Source organism: Crotalus tigris, unplaced genomic scaffold (assembly GCF_016545835.1).
Source record: "Crotalus tigris isolate CLP2741 ecotype Arizona unplaced genomic scaffold, ASM1654583v1 scf7180000024389.207434, whole genome shotgun sequence".
In the NCBI taxonomy this organism is placed as follows: Eukaryota; Metazoa; Chordata; class Lepidosauria; order Squamata; family Viperidae; genus Crotalus; species Crotalus tigris.
The window spans coordinates 87930-107405 of record NW_024100559.1 but is presented as its reverse complement, the minus strand read 5'-3'; the positions used below and the strand labels follow the sequence as shown (position 1 = coordinate 107405).

The window sequence follows — 19476 nt, the reverse complement described above, 5'->3', positions numbered from 1 at the left end:
TTTTTAAAATGTTAGGAAATACAGTATAGTCAGATGAAATGTAGATTTGGGAGCTGAGAAAGATTAAAACAGCACTTACAAGCATCATTTTCTCATTTAGCTCTTGATGCTAATTTCAGTTCCATTTTGGATTTGGCTAGTAGCATTTAGCTGAAACTTGGTGTTTAAACATTTATTGGCAATAATTCAGTGTAGTTTTCATATTTCTGGTCCACTCGTCCTCAAAAATAGCATGAATATAAAAGATACAGGGGTAGGTACTAATTTAACGTGTTTTATAGCATTTATATTACACAACATGCAAGTTTAACATTCCTTTTTTTTCTTAAAACTGGTCTCTTCTTACTTCAAAAAAACCTAGATTCTAAAATACACATTTACAAATTGTTTTGTGGTGCATTATAGACAACACAACGCTTAATTATTCTTCAAGAGGGACTCAGATCTACTCTGGCGCTTGATCTTGGAAGTAACTTTTCAGTACTTATGGAATTACAAAATAAGTTTAATGAAATTAAACCACAGTTTCAGGTAAGAACATAAACTGAGAATGTTGAAAAATTGTGTTCTTTTTGTTTCTGTAGCTACTGAGCAAAATGCATTTTACTTCTTTATAAATCCTAGGGTAATTCAAACATACTGTGCTAAATGAAAAAGCATATTTGGCAGCAAAATGTGCAGCAAAATTTAGGAAGATATTCAGACTGAAATTAGTGTGTTCATTTTTTCAGAACAAGCGAAAAGTAACAGTTCAAGCAAAATGAACAGAAATTTGCTTGGCTTAAATTTAAATGTGCTTTCCTTTGAGATTTGAATATTTTTATTGTACCAAATTCATTAGCAACTCAACGCTGAGGTGGAATACACATTAAAATTATCAGAGCAGCTTAGCTTGAAAGGAGTTCCTGACATGGTAAAATCTGAGAAAATAAGTGAGCTCATTCATCTCCATAAGGAGATAAAGGAAATGATGGCAAAATACGATGAAGTTTTCAACAAGACAGTCAAATTCCACAAAGTCAGGGAGGAGGTAAGTGCTGTTCTCTTTATTTTCATGAACACCATGATTTTACTGTCCCATTTGTCTAAGCGTACTTTCTTTTACCGGGCTATAAATATTTTAAAAGAAGCAGTTGTTAGGCAATAACTATGCTAAAGTATTTGGGTGGCCAAATTCTGGATTAAAAGTCAAAGTTGTCTTGAACCACACCTGAATGTTCTGTGAAAGTAAAATTAAAAGATGCAAGGCTAGATGTTCATGAAACATTATTTCATTAATTTTCTCAGCTTGAAGGTCTCATAAAATCAGGAGGACTGGAGATCCTACAAATGAAAGATGCGCCAAGTGACACTTCCCTTGCTAAGGTCCACCTGACTAATACTCAGGAGAAACATATACATATCAGACATCTGTATAAATTGGCACTTTCACTTGGAATGGATATACTTTCAACAGTAAAACATCCTGTAAGTAAATACTAGAGCAAGTCTAGACTGGGGAAAATCAGCACTTTTGCTTGGAATTGATATACTCTCAATAGTAATACATGCTGTAAGTAAATATCAGAGCAAATCCAAAAGGGGGAAAAGGGAGCGATTATTCAGGACAAGCTATTTTCTTTCTCATATCAATCATGGACTATGAATTTACAACAGTGCCAGAAGTACAACAAACCTTTGGCCATTGCATTTTTTTCACGTTATGGGAGTATATTGAGTGACTGCTAGTATTATTATATTCTTTATGTACAGTACCAGTTAATTGTATGTAACTTTTTGCAACACAAATGGTGACTGGCTATAGTGAACACTGTAAATTGGAATTCAGTTTAGCAAAGAAGAAGAAGAAGAAGATAATGTTAAAGGGGTTCACAAGTTGAGATGATACCAATGTTTATTTTTTTTTCTGGGTAGATTTGCATTTCCCTCCATAAGCATAATGTATGTAGTTTTGGTTAAAGGCGAACTTTATAATGTGAAGTATCTTTGACTAGTTTTAGCTTAATCTATCAACAGCAACTCCTTCTAGGGCAATTCCACACTGCAACTCAAGCTGCTTGTCTTCCCTGATATTCCAAGCCAACTTCAGTAAATCCAGTCTGGATTGCAATGGGTTGTCAGTATTCAATCCAGACTGAGAGTGGTCTGATAACCAGCCTGGACCACAGTCATTACTAAACCCGATTGATTGTTCCCCCAACTCTTGCAGGAAAGGCAAACCTTGCTGCCTGGCTCCAGTTTGGACCAGTTTGTGCCTTTTCCTGTTAGGGCTGTTCCCTTCTCACTAGTCACCATGACTTTTCTTTGCTTTCCCAAATGCTTGCATACATGCACGCCTTCCTTCTCCCTTTCCACATTATCTCCTTTTACATCACTACAGACCCTTTCTTTTTTCTCCTTATAAAAACAATAAAGTTCTGATGCTACAGTAATGAAAGCAGTAGGAAAAAAGTTATTATTATTCTCTGTTGTTGTTCTGGTATTCCTCTATAGATCCATGGAAGGATTGATAGTTCAGCTTCATAGAAATAAAGTAGTAACATTCCTATTATACTACTTAAAGGTGTTGAAATAAATTAAGGTAAGGGAATCTCTGCAGTACTATGGGCAGTGCTGATGCAGAAACATTGTATCAAAATATCTCATAGACTTCCTACTTTGCCGCATCTATTCTCGTCCATGCCTTAAAACTCTATCAAATAACTTCATTCTGAAAATGGAGGTGGATGCTTTCACAATAGTGGCATAGTGTTTGTTACTGTTCTCACCAGGTATATTCTGACACAAAGCAGTTCATGCTTCCCAACTTTGTTTAATTGATTTGATTTATTTGTTTTTTAAGCTTGATTGGTGACTATTTCTGTTGTATTTTATTGATCTGTTGTTAGCTTATTTTATGTTTTCCTTTTGATTATTGCTGCTTCTGCGTGGATTGTGTGCTTATTTCTTACAATTTTGTGGAGATTGTCCCTCACAAGTAGCTTTTTATCTTGTAAAAGATGAATAGATAAAAATAAATCAACTTGATTAAAAAGAGTTTCAGAGTGATTTATCTGAATGTGCCTTAACCACTAATTCAGGTCACAGTATACAGCAGCAGAACCTCTGTTCATCTACATTCCAAGAAACAGCATATTCTGTGAAATAAGACTTTTTTTTCCCCATGATTTAAACTAAACTTTATGTCTTGCATATATATGTTGACAGATATAGAACTCAAATTTATATGTCCATATTTTGGAAATATGAGAGTTAGAATTAGAGTACCATGCTCTTAGAAAACAATAATTTACCATATGATATTTTTCATTATTACTGCCACTATTTATAGACAATTGCTTGTTGTTGCAGCATAATTTATATATTTCGTTTCAGAATTCCTTTAATGTTTCTGTAAAGAACTTACAACAACAACTGGATACCATGGCCTCTGACAGCATTAACTGGGACTCCAAAGCTGAAAAGTATGAGGAAGAGCTGTCACATGTCCTCCATTTCTGCATCACAAGAGACGAGATACATGAGGTGTGGTGAAAAGAAATCATTAAATGACTGCAACTGTTGTGTCCTTTGTCTTCTTGTTGTACTCTTCAGTAATGCCATTGCATTCCATTTCGTTTAAACTTTTACGGAACCCTTAATTCACAAACCGTTGTGGAGATATAACTGCCGCTCTAATTAAGGCCTTTGCTAGCACCTGAATTACTGGAGACTGAAAAGGAGATTGCACAGCTATATTCACTTCAGTCAATCAGTATGTAAAATAGATTAGTGATAGATTGAAGATTGAATTGCTACAGTTGTTTTTCTTCACCCACATGTCAAATGTCCTCTGCATCTAATAAAGCACAACAGTGTAATCTAAATGCTTCTTCTCAAAAATTGAATTCATCAGAAGCAGGAGCAGGTTTTCCCTTCTTATATCCTGAAGTGCATGTGAGGTCTGGAATGCATGTCAGATGAAGGAATGGAATTAAAATTCTTATTGTGTGAATTGACTCTTGCTAGTCCAATTTTGTACTCCACCAGTAGGGTTATTAGAAAATAAATATTTTCTTTACTCGGAAATGTATGTTTTTCTTATTTGATTCAGTGACAATAGGATTAAAGTGATGTCTGATTGAAATCTATCTGACTTCCCTCAGCTCCTTTGTGCAACATAAATATAGCTATTGCTTCCTGACAAATAGTTTAATGCATAGATAGCTCCCTGGCATATTTAAATTGGTTGTCATTTCTGAATATGGTGAATTCTTAATCTTAAGAATTATTGAAGGATTTTTAAATTCTTAATATAGGGTGGCTGAAATCCATAAAACTGTTTTGGGCACTCCCATTTTCTTTCCCATTAGAAAAGTCCAAGGGTGATTATAAATTACTTCAAAAAGTTCTCTTGATTTTAAAAATGGCTTCTTGTGATTCATGGTGAGCTATTATCCAAGAAATGCCAATGTAAAGTTCCACTGGTATAAAGGATTTGCTTGCAATTGTTTGGACATTTTATATATGGTGTTTGATGGAATGGGACAATTGAATACGGTTGCCTTAACATGCCCACTTCATCTCGGGCCCCCCACCACAGCTGACCCCCTCTGGGCATTCATGCTCAGCTGGTCCCAGCTGTGGTGAGGGGCCCAGAATGAAGTGGGCATGTTAGGCAGACATGTTCAATTGTCCTAGATTTAGTATTTGAAACATGTGCAGATAATGCACCATACGATGGCCACAAATCTTTTAAGAGAAAAATCAATCTTAAGGCTATGCAAATGCATTTATATATCATCAAACTGTCTTAATTGTGTTCTCAAGTGACATCCTTGTTGATACTCCAGAGATTATGTCTTGTTGATCAGCCTGTTTGTATTTAGCCTAGTGATTTGTACTCAATAGGACAAAAAGAAAGCATTATTGTCATTCAATTTCCTGTTAATGCCACTTTCCTTGATGAACATGATTGCTCTGGCCGGCTCCATGATTTGGGCTCATTTGGAATGTATTTGTTTTGATTAGCAAATGTCACCTTAGCACAAGTTCCACCAGACTTCAAAACGGTCTCCAGCTAGTAACTCCAGTGCAGATCTCTCAGTATATAGTCTGGAAGCATGTTTGGTAATCACACTTACTTTTCATAGCTTTGATATTTAATCCTGTGTAACAGTACAGAAAAACCAATAAACTTGTCATTACTATAGAAAGAAATGTATTTATGGATTGCAGTTTAGCTCCAGTGAGGATTGTAGTTTAGCTCCAGTGAGGTGTACTGACATCTTGATGAGATTTAGATAGTGCTTTCCTATTGTATAAATAGCAAGTACATCATGAAAAATAGTGACATTATGTTGGCATGATGGTAATGTAATATTGTTAAAGGCTAGCAGGCCCTATGCTATGTATAAACTAAATAGAAGTCAGTTTAAGTTAGCTTAATATCATTTAAAATGACATTTGGGTAGTTTGCTGAAGGCAGTTCATCAACATTCATTTGATAATTATGTAATATTATTTAATGTGATTGGATTAGTTTGTAGACACAGATTATTCTAGAAAACACAGAGGAAATCTGCTGATTAGCTCAGTTTGGCTTCATCTGTTTTCTCATTGAAAATATGTTTTAAATGGGGGAAATATGAAACACGTTTTCTTCAAAGTAGTACTCAGATAAAACAAACCAATTTCTCCCTTCATTTTTGTCCAACTAAAGCAGTAGTTGATTGTGTCCTCCAAGGTCAATTTATTCCCTGCAGTAACACTCTATGTGTGGCACTAATTATTATTTCTTTGTGAGTGAGCAGAGATTAATATTTGTAGGGTGGACCAGCATTTAAAGGTTGGAATTTATGGATTATACTAGATTTTAAAATTAATTTGTTTTCCAAAATACACCAACCAACCTAACTTTTATATATGGTTAACATAAACCAGGGGTGTCAAACTGCCGCTCCATGGGCCAGATGCGTCATAGTGAAACCGCACCTACCCCATTGCCGGCAATGGAAAAAAAATCACGATACGTCGTGAAACGTCACGTGACATTGCAAGTTTGACACCCCCTGACATAAACAAAACAGTCTTGAAATCGAAACTGAGTTGACAATGAGTAGTGAGTACTGAATGAATTTTCCATTTCAAAACAAATGAAACCAGACTAAAACTAATCAGACTTATTCTATGTTTTTTTTTAAAGGAAGATAATAAAATAATCCAATTTTGGCATAATAAAAAGAAAAATTATTACCCTACCTAGGAGAAAGTTATACCCCCACCAAAATGGACAGTAGAAGCTACTCAGTATAAACATGGAGCAAACCCCATACTTACTTGCACTGACAATGTTACCTAGTTGGATAATTAAATGTCAGCAAATAAAGCAATTGAACTCAGAGAGCACCAAGAAATCCACAGTTTAACCCTGAGCTCCATATATTCTTTTTTATTGGAAGTTAAATTTATTAATGTTTAGCCTGTGTGTAATGAAAACTGAATAAAGTAGAACAGTCAGGAGAAAATGGTCTTCTTCATTAGAGATTTTTAAGCAGAAGCTGGCCAACCATATGTCAGAAATAATGTAATTATAATCTGAATGTTATAATTTTATATTGAATTGTACTAGAGAAGTTCTCTGTTCTAAAATACTGTGTCAATATACTATATATTGAATTATATAAACTACAAACAACATAAACAGGAAAATAAATTATTTATAGAGTTTTTAAGTACAAGAATCTAAGCAAAATACCCATGTCATTTTACAACTCCATGCTTACTTCAGCAGAGATTAGGCCCATATTTCAAAACCAATTTCAGGTTTGTGGGACATGTTAATGCCATTCTGGATATATGATAGCATGCAATCATAAATCAAAGTTTATATTTCTGCCTGGTATCCAACTTGCATCAATTCTACATCACAATCACTGCAACGTAGTCTTTTTTCAGAACTTGCCATAACAGCATTTTAAAATAACACTTTGAAGCAATACTTATCTCTGCCACCACCACCTCCTTCTTCCATTCCAGAAGTGCCACAGCACTGTGTGCAAATATATTGGGCAGGAGTATTTTTAAATTACATACTGCATTTGTGATGTTTCAGTGCATGCCTTTCAACAATCAACTTACAGACATGAAAAAGCTACATTAAAGGGATTCCTTGAAAGTCTTCATCTTGAAAAAAGAGAAGTAGTATCTTCCCTTTTCTTGTAAACATGAAAAACAGTTTATTAAAACAGAGTCCTCATAGACTGTTCATTATTGTTTTCTTCTTCTTGTGACACAAATTGCAATAATTGTCATTAATTATTCCTTGCGTTGTTTCTTCCCCATGAAAAATCAGGTTTGTCACAGGGAAAAAAACAATGGTTTTCTAAGGAAAAGGCTAATTAAAATAACTTTTAAATAATATGTGAAATTGTTTGTGGAATAGTAGTTAACTCAAATGCCCAGCTGGCTTCTGTGTTGCGCAGTCTTGTACTGTCATATCTTCATGTGTTTTTCCTCAGTGAATCAAATACACTGATGAAGCTGTTATAGTTTCACAAATAACACTGTTATTATACTTAATATTAGTGACTTTCTCAGAAATGTCCTACTGAATTCAGTTAGTACCTCTTTCAATTACACATGCTTAAGGCAAGACTGGATTATTAGATGCATGTGAGGATTTTTCGTCTACCTTGATTATGTTTTTGAGTCCTAGTGACAACATACATTTTCTCCATCATGTCAATATGCTTATGCACTTTTTTCATCTTTGAAGTTTAGATGAATCTATCTATCTATCTATCTATCTATCTATCTATCTATCTATCTATCTGTCTATCTGTCTATCTTTAGCTATCTCTATCATCTATCTATGTAACAATAACATATGGATCTGTTTAGTAGTTTGATCTATGCTGTTCCTAATGTAAATGAATTTTGTCTATCAATAAGTAGCAGCATTACTTCTAATTATTGAAAACTAATCAGTATTAAGGCATAATATAAGAAATCTAATGCTGTGGGTTGAAATTTGCCACTGTTTTTCATTTAAAAGGAGAAAAGTAAGAACAGCTGAATTCCATTGACATCCTTTCCGAAATAATGAATTTCTATTTTATGTACTTTCTATCAAAACAGAAAAAAGAAGTTTAAAATCTTTAATAAGTACACTGACAACCTGTTAAAAGGATTTTTTTCTTTACTGATTTGTGCTTCTATATAAGGATTTCCTCTCCCCAGCCAAAGAATCATGATTTCACATTTTAAATAGAAAAAGAATATTTGCCAAACGGCAAATCAATTTCTGGCTGGCTCTAATGTCCTATAAGAGAAAGTTGCAACTACAGTACTTCACCATGATAAATGGATTATGGTTATTATATATTCTCACATAAACCAGGACTCTTACTTTAAAATAAAAGACACTTTTAAGTTGAAAATAAATGGAAATGCTCAAACAAGTCTCATACATGCACTTCTTGAAAAGAATCTTTATTCTGGGACAAGGTACAAAGAACATACACTGAGCATTTATTAAGAATGTTTTCCAGCCAATCAATCAACTTTATCAATTATTACTCATATTCCTTAAAGTTAATGGAGAAACCCAATTGTTGTTGTCTTCCAAAAGTTAAATTGTTCCTATACCGATTAAACAGATAATCTGTAATTCTATTTTTCTTTTACTGTATTATAGTTATAATAGTAACTGCAACATTTACAAAAGAAAAAAGATAGAAATATCAAATCTGGTACAATTTTAAGTACTTCCTACCATTTCATACGATTTACATTTATTTATAAGACGGTAACACAGTATATATAGGAAAGAAAGAAGAAATAAATTATATGGAAACATAATGCTATAGCAAATTGTTCAAGAATATTTGATCAATGTTCTTCTATGAGAAAATAAGTTATTTGACAGAACAGACTCACGGTTGCAAGTTGGGTATAAATTTATAATTCCAATGTTGCAGAATTGTTGTTAGAATATGAAGAGTCCCATATATGGGGAATATATCAGAAGAACCTGTACATCCAGTGAATACCATACCAAAATCTAGAAATGTAACATCCAAGCCCGTTTTTTTTTTTTTTTTTTTTTCCCCCTCTCAGGCAGACAATGTTAAGCAGGAGTACAAAAAGACTGCAGAGCACAAGTTTATTTCTCTGTTTTGGGGAGGTGAATTGGAAGAATCTGACAGCTGCTATTGTGTTGCTGTCTGATTCCCACAATTCCCTCTGGTCTAAAATGGGGATTGGTTGAAAAGCATGCCTTATTCCTGTCCTCTTGGCTCTTGTTTCAGGACACAGCTGCAACATTGTCGGGGTTTTGTTTTGTTTCGTTTTTGTTTTACATGTTCGTTCTTCCTCTATACTTCATCTGGTGCACACCATTCATATTCACTTTTGTTTCTGATTTTTGTTTGCTAACAGATACCCTGAGTGGCTGTAACATTTTCACAAAATGTTGTGTGATGTCACCACTATTTATTATTTCAATAGCACAAATACCTCCCTAATCAGGACTGGTCCAGACTCTTTCTCAGCTCTGCCAGCAGCAAAAATAAATGTCAGTTTAGGAAAGTTCTAGTAGATGGAAATCAGTGAATATCATAACAGCGATAATAATTTAAATATGTCCCTTAAAAATCCTTTAAAAAATGACTTTCTGTTTTGACATATCTTGTAGAGAACTGGAAACCATGGATTTAGTTTCTTCCTTTAAACCAGGGGTTCTCAACCTGTGGTCTGTGGACCCCTGGGGGGTCATGATGTCATTACAGGGGGTCCTCGAAAACTTGAAGAATTGTTATGATTTAAATTTCGAGTTAGGTCTTGGGGATCCATGGCCATGGTCTAAGGCCACAAAAGGTATTTAAAGGGGGTCCATGATGAAGAAAAGATTGAGAACCACTACTTTAAACCAATTAAATACAACTTAGCAATACATTGTTTTGGAGACGATGTAGAGCAGCATAATTTTGCTGCAGCATGTTTATTTACTGCCAGCATGTTTATTCATTCCAAATACCCCTATATGAAACTCATGTGGGTCTTACGTTTGAGGGCCTGCAGCTTAATCACAGGTTGCTAAATGGCAAATAACCTCTTCCTTGTTAAATTTAAGAAACTAGAGATGAAATTGCCTATTTAAAAAATATAAAGGGGGGGGGGAGATGTTTATATTTCAAGACTGTAAGAAGGAAGGAGAGTGATCTAGAGATGATTACATTCCATAGGATGTTTGCAGACAGGGTGTAAATCTTACGGAGTGATTTGATCCTATCTCTGGTAAATCCCTGGATACCTATTGTGCTTAGTCCTTCCTTGTTCCTATTGCAGATGTGAAGTTTTGTGCAAATAGGGAACTTGTGTTGCCAAGCAATGAGTCATGGTGAAAAACAGATGTGAACTGCATTTGTCTTACCGACAATGCTTAACTTTACCAGTGTCTCCTCCATGTAGCAAAGGATGTCAGCACTCTGTGAAGAGATCCTAACAGAGAATTGTCATGTTAAGGGTATGCCAATATTGTGGGTAGGTGAGAAAGTCACAGTTTTCTCTTTGGGGAGAAAAAGGAATGGCATTTATGTTTCGGAGCAAAATAGACGTGGCAAGAGGCACTCCTTGCTGGAAATAGATGAGCTCCAATTGGCTAAAACATCTCTTGGCTTTCAATCCCATGTGGGCAGTCTAAAATACCTATTACCATTTAGGCAAAACTTCAGAACAGCCAGCTCAAGCGATGCTTCATTTAACTTATGATGCCAGAAACTGGAGTGATGATAAGGCTGACCAATTAGAAAATACCTGTGTACAAACAATTGCTCTAATGGCATCAAAGGAGAATTGTAGACTGCTTTCATAGCAGATGCTCTTGCAAATAGAACAACTTCACAAGGGAAAGTTCATTGCATCCATACTACCAGCATGTGTATGGACAAGTCATATACCAGAGGTCACCAACCTTTCTTGGTTGGCAGTCTGGAGGGAAAGGGGGGAAGTACATACTGGGCGGCGAGCATGCATGATACTCACTAGCCCTGCCCTGTTCTTGTGCACAGTGCCCTGTTTCTGTGCCCTGCAGCATGGTGTCGGCCCATTTTTGCACACCGAGGTGTGGCGGCATCCCATTTTCGTGCCCTGAGGTGCAGCGTTGGTCCATTTTTGTGCATCACAATGGCACAGTGTTCCTTTTGTGCCCTGAGGCATGGCATCAGCCCATTTTTGTGCCCTGAGGCATGGCAGAATCTCGTTTTCATGCACGAAGGTGCAGCAGCGGCCTGTTTTTGCACCGCGCAGTGTGGTGTCCTGTTTGTGCCCTGCGGCCGCAGCGTAGCACAAGTGGGGTGTGTGTGTGCACATGTTCTGCAGCACAGTGGCTAGCAGCCCACTACCAGCCCGCAGGTTGGGGACCCCTGTCATATACACATACTGTACAATTTTCATTTTTAAATTTCTGTTTATGTATTTAACATACATTACCCTTTATCAAGTAGTATGTGTGTATTATGACTAAAAACATTCATACAGGGCAGTTTTCTTAAATGTGTCAATCTGCATTATTTATTTCCATTTGAGTTATCTCAGTATTTTTAATCACAGAAATTAAGCTGCAAATATTGCATCACATTTAATAATTTAGGATTTACATAATATACCTACACATAGGTGGTTGCCACACATTACAAAATATCATAGATCCATACAATAAATGGTTCAGAATGCAGACTGACTGAAACTGCATTTATGTCTGTAAAGGTATGTCTGTGTGTATTATTGACAAAATCGTGTTTTAAAATGAAGTTATTTCTTTTCAGCTCAGAGAATCCTTTAAAGATCTCAGAAAGAAATTCAACAACATGAAATTCAACTACAGCAAGAAAACGGAAAAAGCACGAAATCTGAAAACTCTAAGAATTCAAATTCAACAAATGGATGCATTTTCTGAAAAATATCAGGTAATATTTATAGCAATTAGGGCACAGAATGCATGCATGAGGTTTATGCTGAATGCACACAGATGACTGGAGTAATCTGTCGCACACAGATGACTGGAGTAATCTGTCAAATGTTTCTTCCATTTGCAGCTGATGTAATAGAACACCAAAGGTCACATCATTTTCTTTTAATAATTGACTTAGGATAGATTGTCCATATGTGTTTTAAAGCTAGAAACCAACTATGCTTTCTCAGTCTGTTTTTCTTTTTTTATAATTCATCATTATTATTGTGATTGCTATTGCCATAAATGTGTTTTCATATGAACAAACATTAAAATGCCTGGAAAAAATCTAACAAACATGTGTAAGATCTCGTCTGCCAAGATGATTGATAATGCCATGTAGCAATGCTTTGGCTTTGTCTTCACTCAGAATTATAAAAAATGGGATTCCATGAAATGTTACAAATACACACTGAAATGGTGCAGTGTCTTTTATTTCCTTTGCTCTCCAGTAATTTTGCTAATACTACACAGCATAAATATACTAACATGGTTCTTAAATTCTTCCTATGTTTTTGGGAACAGGTACTAAGAAACAAGTTAGAGAATCTAAAGAAGAAAGTTTTAGATTCTGTACCAACTCAACCAAGTGACAAAGCCGAATTTATTTCTGCATCAGTAAATGAATTAGAGAAACAGCTGACTGAATTTGGGAAGATTATGGAAGATTACAAGAAAAATTTAGAACTGATGGAACATTTACAAGAGATGATGGAAGAGGTATAACAAAAAAAAAATCCCAAATGTCTTTTGTAGCTAGGATAAGATGCCAGCTCTGAGATTTAGGAAACAAATGTAGACTCCATATGTCTCTCATTGATCAACTCATGAATTTAATTAGCAAAAAGGTGCTTAAATGAATATAATCATTCAATCTTAAAACACAGTTTTTTTCTTATTTTACTTGAATATGTAGACCAGCCTGTTTGCTATATATGTTTTCCTAAACTAGTACTTTATAATAATAAAGTAATTGTAGGACAAAGAAAAAATGAAATCCGCAAGTTCCCATTCCATCTTCCTTTGCTTAAAGTGTATATTTGGGCACAGAAAATGGTATTAGAATGCAAATGAGGAAGAATATTAGAATGTATTTCTTGCTGAATAACATAGATAACGAAGACTGCCAACATATATAGTTGGATGTGCAACTTGGTAACATCCTGATGGATTATCAGAGCATCTGGCATTCAGAAATGCGAGTTAGCTCTGCAATAAAGTCACAATATGGCTGTGGACAAAAAGTACATCTGGTGTATATTACTAAACCCTGGCTGAGCAGTGTTGCCATATTGGAAATCTGTCCAGGTAGATTTCAGTCTCAAGAGCTGGGTAACACTTTTACGGTGAGAGTTTATCAATGACCAAGGTCACTGTCCTCAAAGTAGTGGGATTTGAATGTCTACATATTAGATTGAGGTATAGGAATGAGTTAGGAGTGCTGTTGGGTTGAATTGGGCCAGGAGAGCCCCTATGGCAACTATGGGCATGTCTCAAGTATTCTTGGACTTGGTGAATATAGGTGTTAAACTTTGCTATCACTTTGGAATGGTTGTTATGTGATTTGTAAATGGAAAGTATGAACATTATCCTTTTCTCATGGTCAAATCACTTCCTGGCCCAGATGTAATTGATAGATCATGAACTGCTCCAGGAACCTTATTTATTTATATAATTTATAAGACCAGCCAATCTGCAAATAGCAACTCTGGCTGGCTGACATAGTATTAAAAATATCAAAGAGCCAAGTACTGATATTTGCTTGGCACCAAGTTACCCTCAGTTACCTTCAGCACTTCTCCCACTAGAATTGGCCCAACCAATCCAATTTTGCTGAGGGAACAGCTTGTGGTTCTGTCCTTTCAGGAGACAAGAGGGTCCAAGGCTCAGTGCCAGTCAGGATTCATTAATTGAGGGAACTTGGTTTTGGAACAAGAAAGTCAGCAGATCTCCTTTGTTGCATTGGGTTGTAATGCAGTACTATACCTTAGATTAAGAACAGTAGTAGTAGCAGTAAAAGTAACTAAAGGAAATTAACTGTTATAACTATTTATTTATTTATTTATTTATTTATTTATTTATTTATTTATTTATTTATTTATGCAATGTATATAGTCACCCAACTCATAAACAACCAAAAGGAATATAATGTATAAAATTAAGGACTAACGTGCTGATCCAGAATGATAGTAATTGAAATAGTAATGATGATAATCATTATATTGTATTATAATACGTTATGTTATATTACGTTAGACAAAGAATTGGAGAAGATCACAAAGAATCAAGTTGAAAGATTATGGCATAAACTGGCCATGGTCTTCTCAGTGATTGTCAGCACACTGGGTGGCAGACCAAAAAATCTTGAATAACATTTCAAAAAAACTGTACATTGACAATATTTTTATCTGTCAATTACAAGAGGCCATTCTGCTTGGCTTCACACATATACTGCCAACACATTATGACATTGAAATGATAAGAACTCAGTGACTATGAAGACCAATGCCAGCTAAAGAACTGGTAGTTGTGACTTCACACTGTTGTGTATATAATAATGATAATCATACACTCAAATACACACATACATGCACACATACACACACATACACAAACACACACACACACAATGTTCTATCTATCTATCTATCTATCTATCTATCTATCTATCTATCTATCTATCTACAAGTGCCTAAAATGTGGTTAAAGTGTAGCCTTGGATAAGAGAGTCCCAATCTGAAGTTCATGCTCAGCCATGATATATCTGCTTTTACTATGTTAGTGACATGGTGTGGAAGTTTGTCACCTTAGGAACAGATTAATCAAATGAGCCTGAACCTCTTGCAAGGTTATCAAGAGAGGATGTTAAATAGACTCTGAACCAGATCATAGGCTCTTCTTGCCAGATCATAGGCTCTGGGCCAGATCATAGATTCTTCTTTCATATACGGTAGCTTCAGCTATATGAAATGCACTGGAAATAATTGGTCCCTTTGCTCCTGGTTTTAGGAAGCTTCTGAAAACCTTTCTTCTTAAAGTGGGCCTTAACTGCTTATTCAGATTACTATTATGATAGATAGCTTGGTGGAATGATTTCTCTTAGGTATAGTATCTTTTCTTTTATGAAATAACTGAATTTTTTTACATTCTATAAGTATACTTCTGAAATGACATTTCAGGCAATTCTGTCTGTCTCCTATTTTTAGTAATAAATTGGTACAATTCCCAGTGCAGAATTGCATGACTGACCACTTCCTGCTGAGCACTTGAAAATATTCTCACTTATAGTGAATCGTTGATACAAATGTTGACAATCTTGTACATATTTTATGAATGTCCTGCAACATAAAATGCTGACAGTTATTAAAGCAGCCACTTCTTTTCTCTTTCAATATAACTGAAAGGCAGTGTGGAGGGAGACACTCGTGAAATTAATATAAGATTATCAGGGTTTTGACAAAATGTTCTCTATATCAGTATTAAAGTAGTAGTCCAACATATTGGGTAGGGTATGAGATAGGTGAAAATTGTCCTATAGCAATAAAGAAATAAAAATGTAATGTATTTGGTTGTACAATGTTTTGGCTGATTGACTGATGGATTGACTGAAGATGTTGATTCTTACATTAATAGATTTTTTTTTCATGAAGCAATGTTTCACATAATGATTTTACTGGGGAAAAATACCAGTATTGGAATTTTAATTCCCTTTCTCTTACATAGTGTCAATTTTGGTGTGAAGAGGCAAGTGCAACAGTACTTAGGGTTGGAAGATACTCAACAGAGTGCAAGACGAGGGAAGCAGTCGAAATACTCTACAAGCAATTCAAGAAGTTTATTGATCCTGTGGTCCCTCAGCAAGAGGAAAGAATCCAGCAGCTTACTAACCTTGCTAAAAAATTATACGGTAAAAACATGCAACTTAAAAACTTGATGCATACACTTTGAATATTGAGTTGCTGTTATTCCAAGATGAATGAGTATTAGTTTATTAAAAAAAATATAGGCAATCTTTGGAGGATTCTGTAAAGATTAATACTAAAGTGCAGAGCCATAAAATATCAGACTCATATTTCAAAATCTGCGATCTGGTTTTTTGACATAGATACTTCTGAAAACAGCTCCAGAATGCAATAGCCCAAGACAAGGGAAAACACAGGGTAATGACAATTCAGCTGGTCAATTATATATATAAAATATTTTATTAGTTTTCTAATTTTACAATTAAACATTTAAAAAGCAACGTGGTGGCTGGGCAGTCAATAATTCAATAACATACATAAATCTTTAGCACAAATATCAAGTTACAATATCAAATATTTCTTCTCTTTTTCCCTTAATATCTACTATCTCATATTGAGCTAATGTAGTTCTTATTGTTATCAACCAAATAAAACCATCTTTGTTACATTAATCAATATTTTTTAACTTATACATATCTTAATTGTGTTTACATTCAATCCTTATATACAATCAATGTCCTGTTATTGCTTTTTCCCCCCAGGCTTTAATTTCCCCTCAATATTCAAGTTAACATTTGGTATATTATAATTTCCAAGCTTTAGGCGACCAGAATTTCCCTTATCTCAGCTTCTACATTTCCCCCTTTTTATAACAAAATCTAAAATTCTAAATACATATCTTGTGTATTTGCATATAATCTTATTCTATTTTCTAAAAGTTATCTATTTTTCACCATATTAAACTAAAAGTCTATTAATTTTATTACACATCTTACCTATTCAATTATAATGTTACTTTATTTTCTAAAAATTATATATTTTCCACCATATTCAACCCACTAATCAATAATATAAAATCCCCTCTACTAGATCAAAACCCTAGTTTCTTTCAGCCTTACTCTGGCTTTTTTCCTTTGACAACTAACCTTCCATTTCAGTACTTTTGAATCATTATTATTATATGTATTATTTGAAATAAGAAAGACCATTTAATTACAGTTTTTTGGAAGGACTAGCCCAATATATTCATTTAATCACCTCCCTATTACTCCAATTTCCCACAATTGTCCTGATAAATTTATCTTCCGTTCAATCTGTTCTTCTTCCTTTTCTTCAAATTTCTTCTGATTTATGTAAAAAGTCTTTTCCATTTTCAATGTTGTCACTCTCTTTTCTAATTTTCCTGTTGGCTGGATCAGTTGGTCAGTTGGGTCTTCTGTCTTAGTATTTAGCTGTTCCACTTCTCCTGTTACTTGCTGCATTGTTAGTTCTTTGGTTGTAGTCAAGATCTGGGTTTGTGTATCTAAGCTGGCATCTTGTTCCTTTATGTTGCCTCTTTTCTTTGGCCTCTTATTTTGTTACATGCTGAAAGAATGGTTTCATGTATTGATTTCAACATAAAAAGGATTTTTTCCTGATTTTAAAATCAAATGTTAAAATACTTTTTTGTTTTTTATAGCTAGCTATGGGACGTGTTGTCTTTATAGTGGAAATTGCCAAGTAAGAATTTATAGTCCAAAGTATTCCATCATGTATAATAACAGATACTTCTCATGTAAAGAAATAGGAAAACAATTTCCCACATATAGCTCTGAAAATCAGTAAAGGTTTATCTTCATAGTTCAAAGAGGCCAGATATAACACCCTGCAGTTCTTTCTTTATTGAAATTTTTTTAAAATTTTACAAAACAAATCCCCTCCCCAGACCCCCCCACCCTCCCTTACCCTCCCCCACCTCTCCAAACCTCCCAAACCCTCCCCCAACCTTCCCAGAGTTGAGTACAGGCTTAATTAAAATTTTCCAGAAAAAAAAAAGAAAAACTTGAAACACATATAAATCCTAAACAAATCTAGATACCTTAAATTAAATAGATTATCTTCTCTAAAAAGTAATAATTACAATCATTAAACACATTATAATATACTCTAAACATTTTCTAATATGCTTATAATGTTATCCATCATTCTATATAAACTCCCTCCAAAACACAAATTTAAACATTACTTTGTTTAAACATCTATACCTACAATATAAAATCTAATATAAATCATAGGCAAATCTGAATACATTTAATTAAACAAATTATACTCCCTCCAAAGCACAAATTTAAACATTACTTAAAACTTAAAACATTAGAATCCCCTTATACGCATTAAAATCTTTACCAATAACAAATTCCATCTTAAAAATAATGAACACATTATAATATACTCCAAACCTTTTCATATCACACTTATATTATTATCCATCATTCTTTATAAACTCCCTCCAAAACACAAATTTAAACATTACTTAAAACTTAAAACATTAAAATTCCCTTATACACATTTAAATCTTTACCGATAATAAATTCTATCCACAATAGACACATTAAACATTTAAATCTTTACCAATAGTAAGTTCCATCCACAAAAAACACAGTCCTTATCAGTCTCGATTGTCCATGTAAAATTTTCATTCGATCTCCATCCTTATCAGTCTCTCTTATCCATAAGGCTCGAAAGAAATGCTTTGAGATCTGCCCTTAAAGGTTGCTCCGAAATTATAAATCCTGACTCTCCCGCCGGCTCAGAAGCCAATACATGTGAAGATTCCTTAAACTCCTTCTTCTGTTGGTCTTTTTCTTTACTATTATATATTGCACAAGTTGTCCTCCGCTCCTTCCTCTCAGCTTGTTGAAGCCCCTCAGACTGAGATTTCCCATTTTCCATTTCTTCAGACAGCAATTTTACCCTTGAGGGTTGCTCCCGAAACTTTATAAGTCTTGCTTCTCCCGCAGGTTTAGAAACCAATAGATGTGAGGCTTCCTTAACCTTCTTCTGTTGCTGCTTCTCTTTACAGTTATATGTTGCACAAGTTATCTTCTGCTCCTCTATCTGAACTTGTTGAGGCCCCTCAAGCTGAGGTTCCCCAATTTTCATAAGTATAGGCTCTTCAGGGTATAATTCTACATTCTTTTCTTCCAAGGCTTTAAACTTAGTAGATGGCCATGAACATACCCCCAGGACCGAAGTATAAAAATCTTTTGCTTGAAAAACAGTATTAAGTCTATAACATATCCCCAGGTAATTCACCACCATTCCAATCGGAACATCCTATCTGAACGAGATTCGTCTCTTTTTAAGTTCATCTGCTAAAAAAGCAAACTCCTTTCTTCTTCTTAAAATTTTAGATGGGATCTCCTTTAAAATTATAACGTCTTGTAAGGCAATTTGAAATCTCTTTTTATAAAAAGCTTGTATAATTTCATTGCGCAGGGATCTTTTCCCAAAGTAAATTACCACATCTCTTGGCAAATTCTTTTGCACTGCCACCACAGAATTAACTCTAAATAATTTTTCAATTTCACTAAGTATTTCCTCTTTTTCTTTATTCAAAATCACAGCAAAGTCCTTTGCAACCATCTCTTTCAGATCTCCTTGCAAAGACTCTCTCAAGCCTCTGATTCTTAAGGCGTATTCCATTTGTCCATATTGAAGCATAAGAATCTCATTTTCCATTTCTTTTTCCATACTTTCAAA

The 19476-nt window shown here is 34.6% G+C and overlaps 1 protein-coding gene across 7 annotated transcripts in view; it reads left to right on the top strand.

Annotated features, from left to right (window-relative positions):
- Positions 1-19476, top strand: part of CCDC141 (coiled-coil domain containing 141) — a 144427-nt gene that overhangs the window by 91872 nt on the left and 33079 nt on the right. For 6 of the 7 annotated variants that reach the window (XM_039329172.1, XM_039329170.1, XM_039329169.1 and 3 more), the window contains 7 exons: positions 406-531; positions 842-1030; positions 1288-1467; positions 3376-3525; positions 11808-11948; positions 12518-12712; positions 15716-15899. In XM_039329172.1, coding sequence (XP_039185106.1) covers positions 406-531; positions 842-1030; positions 1288-1467; positions 3376-3525; positions 11808-11948; positions 12518-12712; positions 15716-15899 — 1165 coding nt within the window. The remainder of the gene's footprint in view (positions 1-405; positions 532-841; positions 1031-1287; positions 1468-3375; positions 3526-11807; positions 11949-12517; positions 12713-15715; positions 15900-19476) is intronic. The other variant, XM_039329171.1, reaches the window with a different exon arrangement.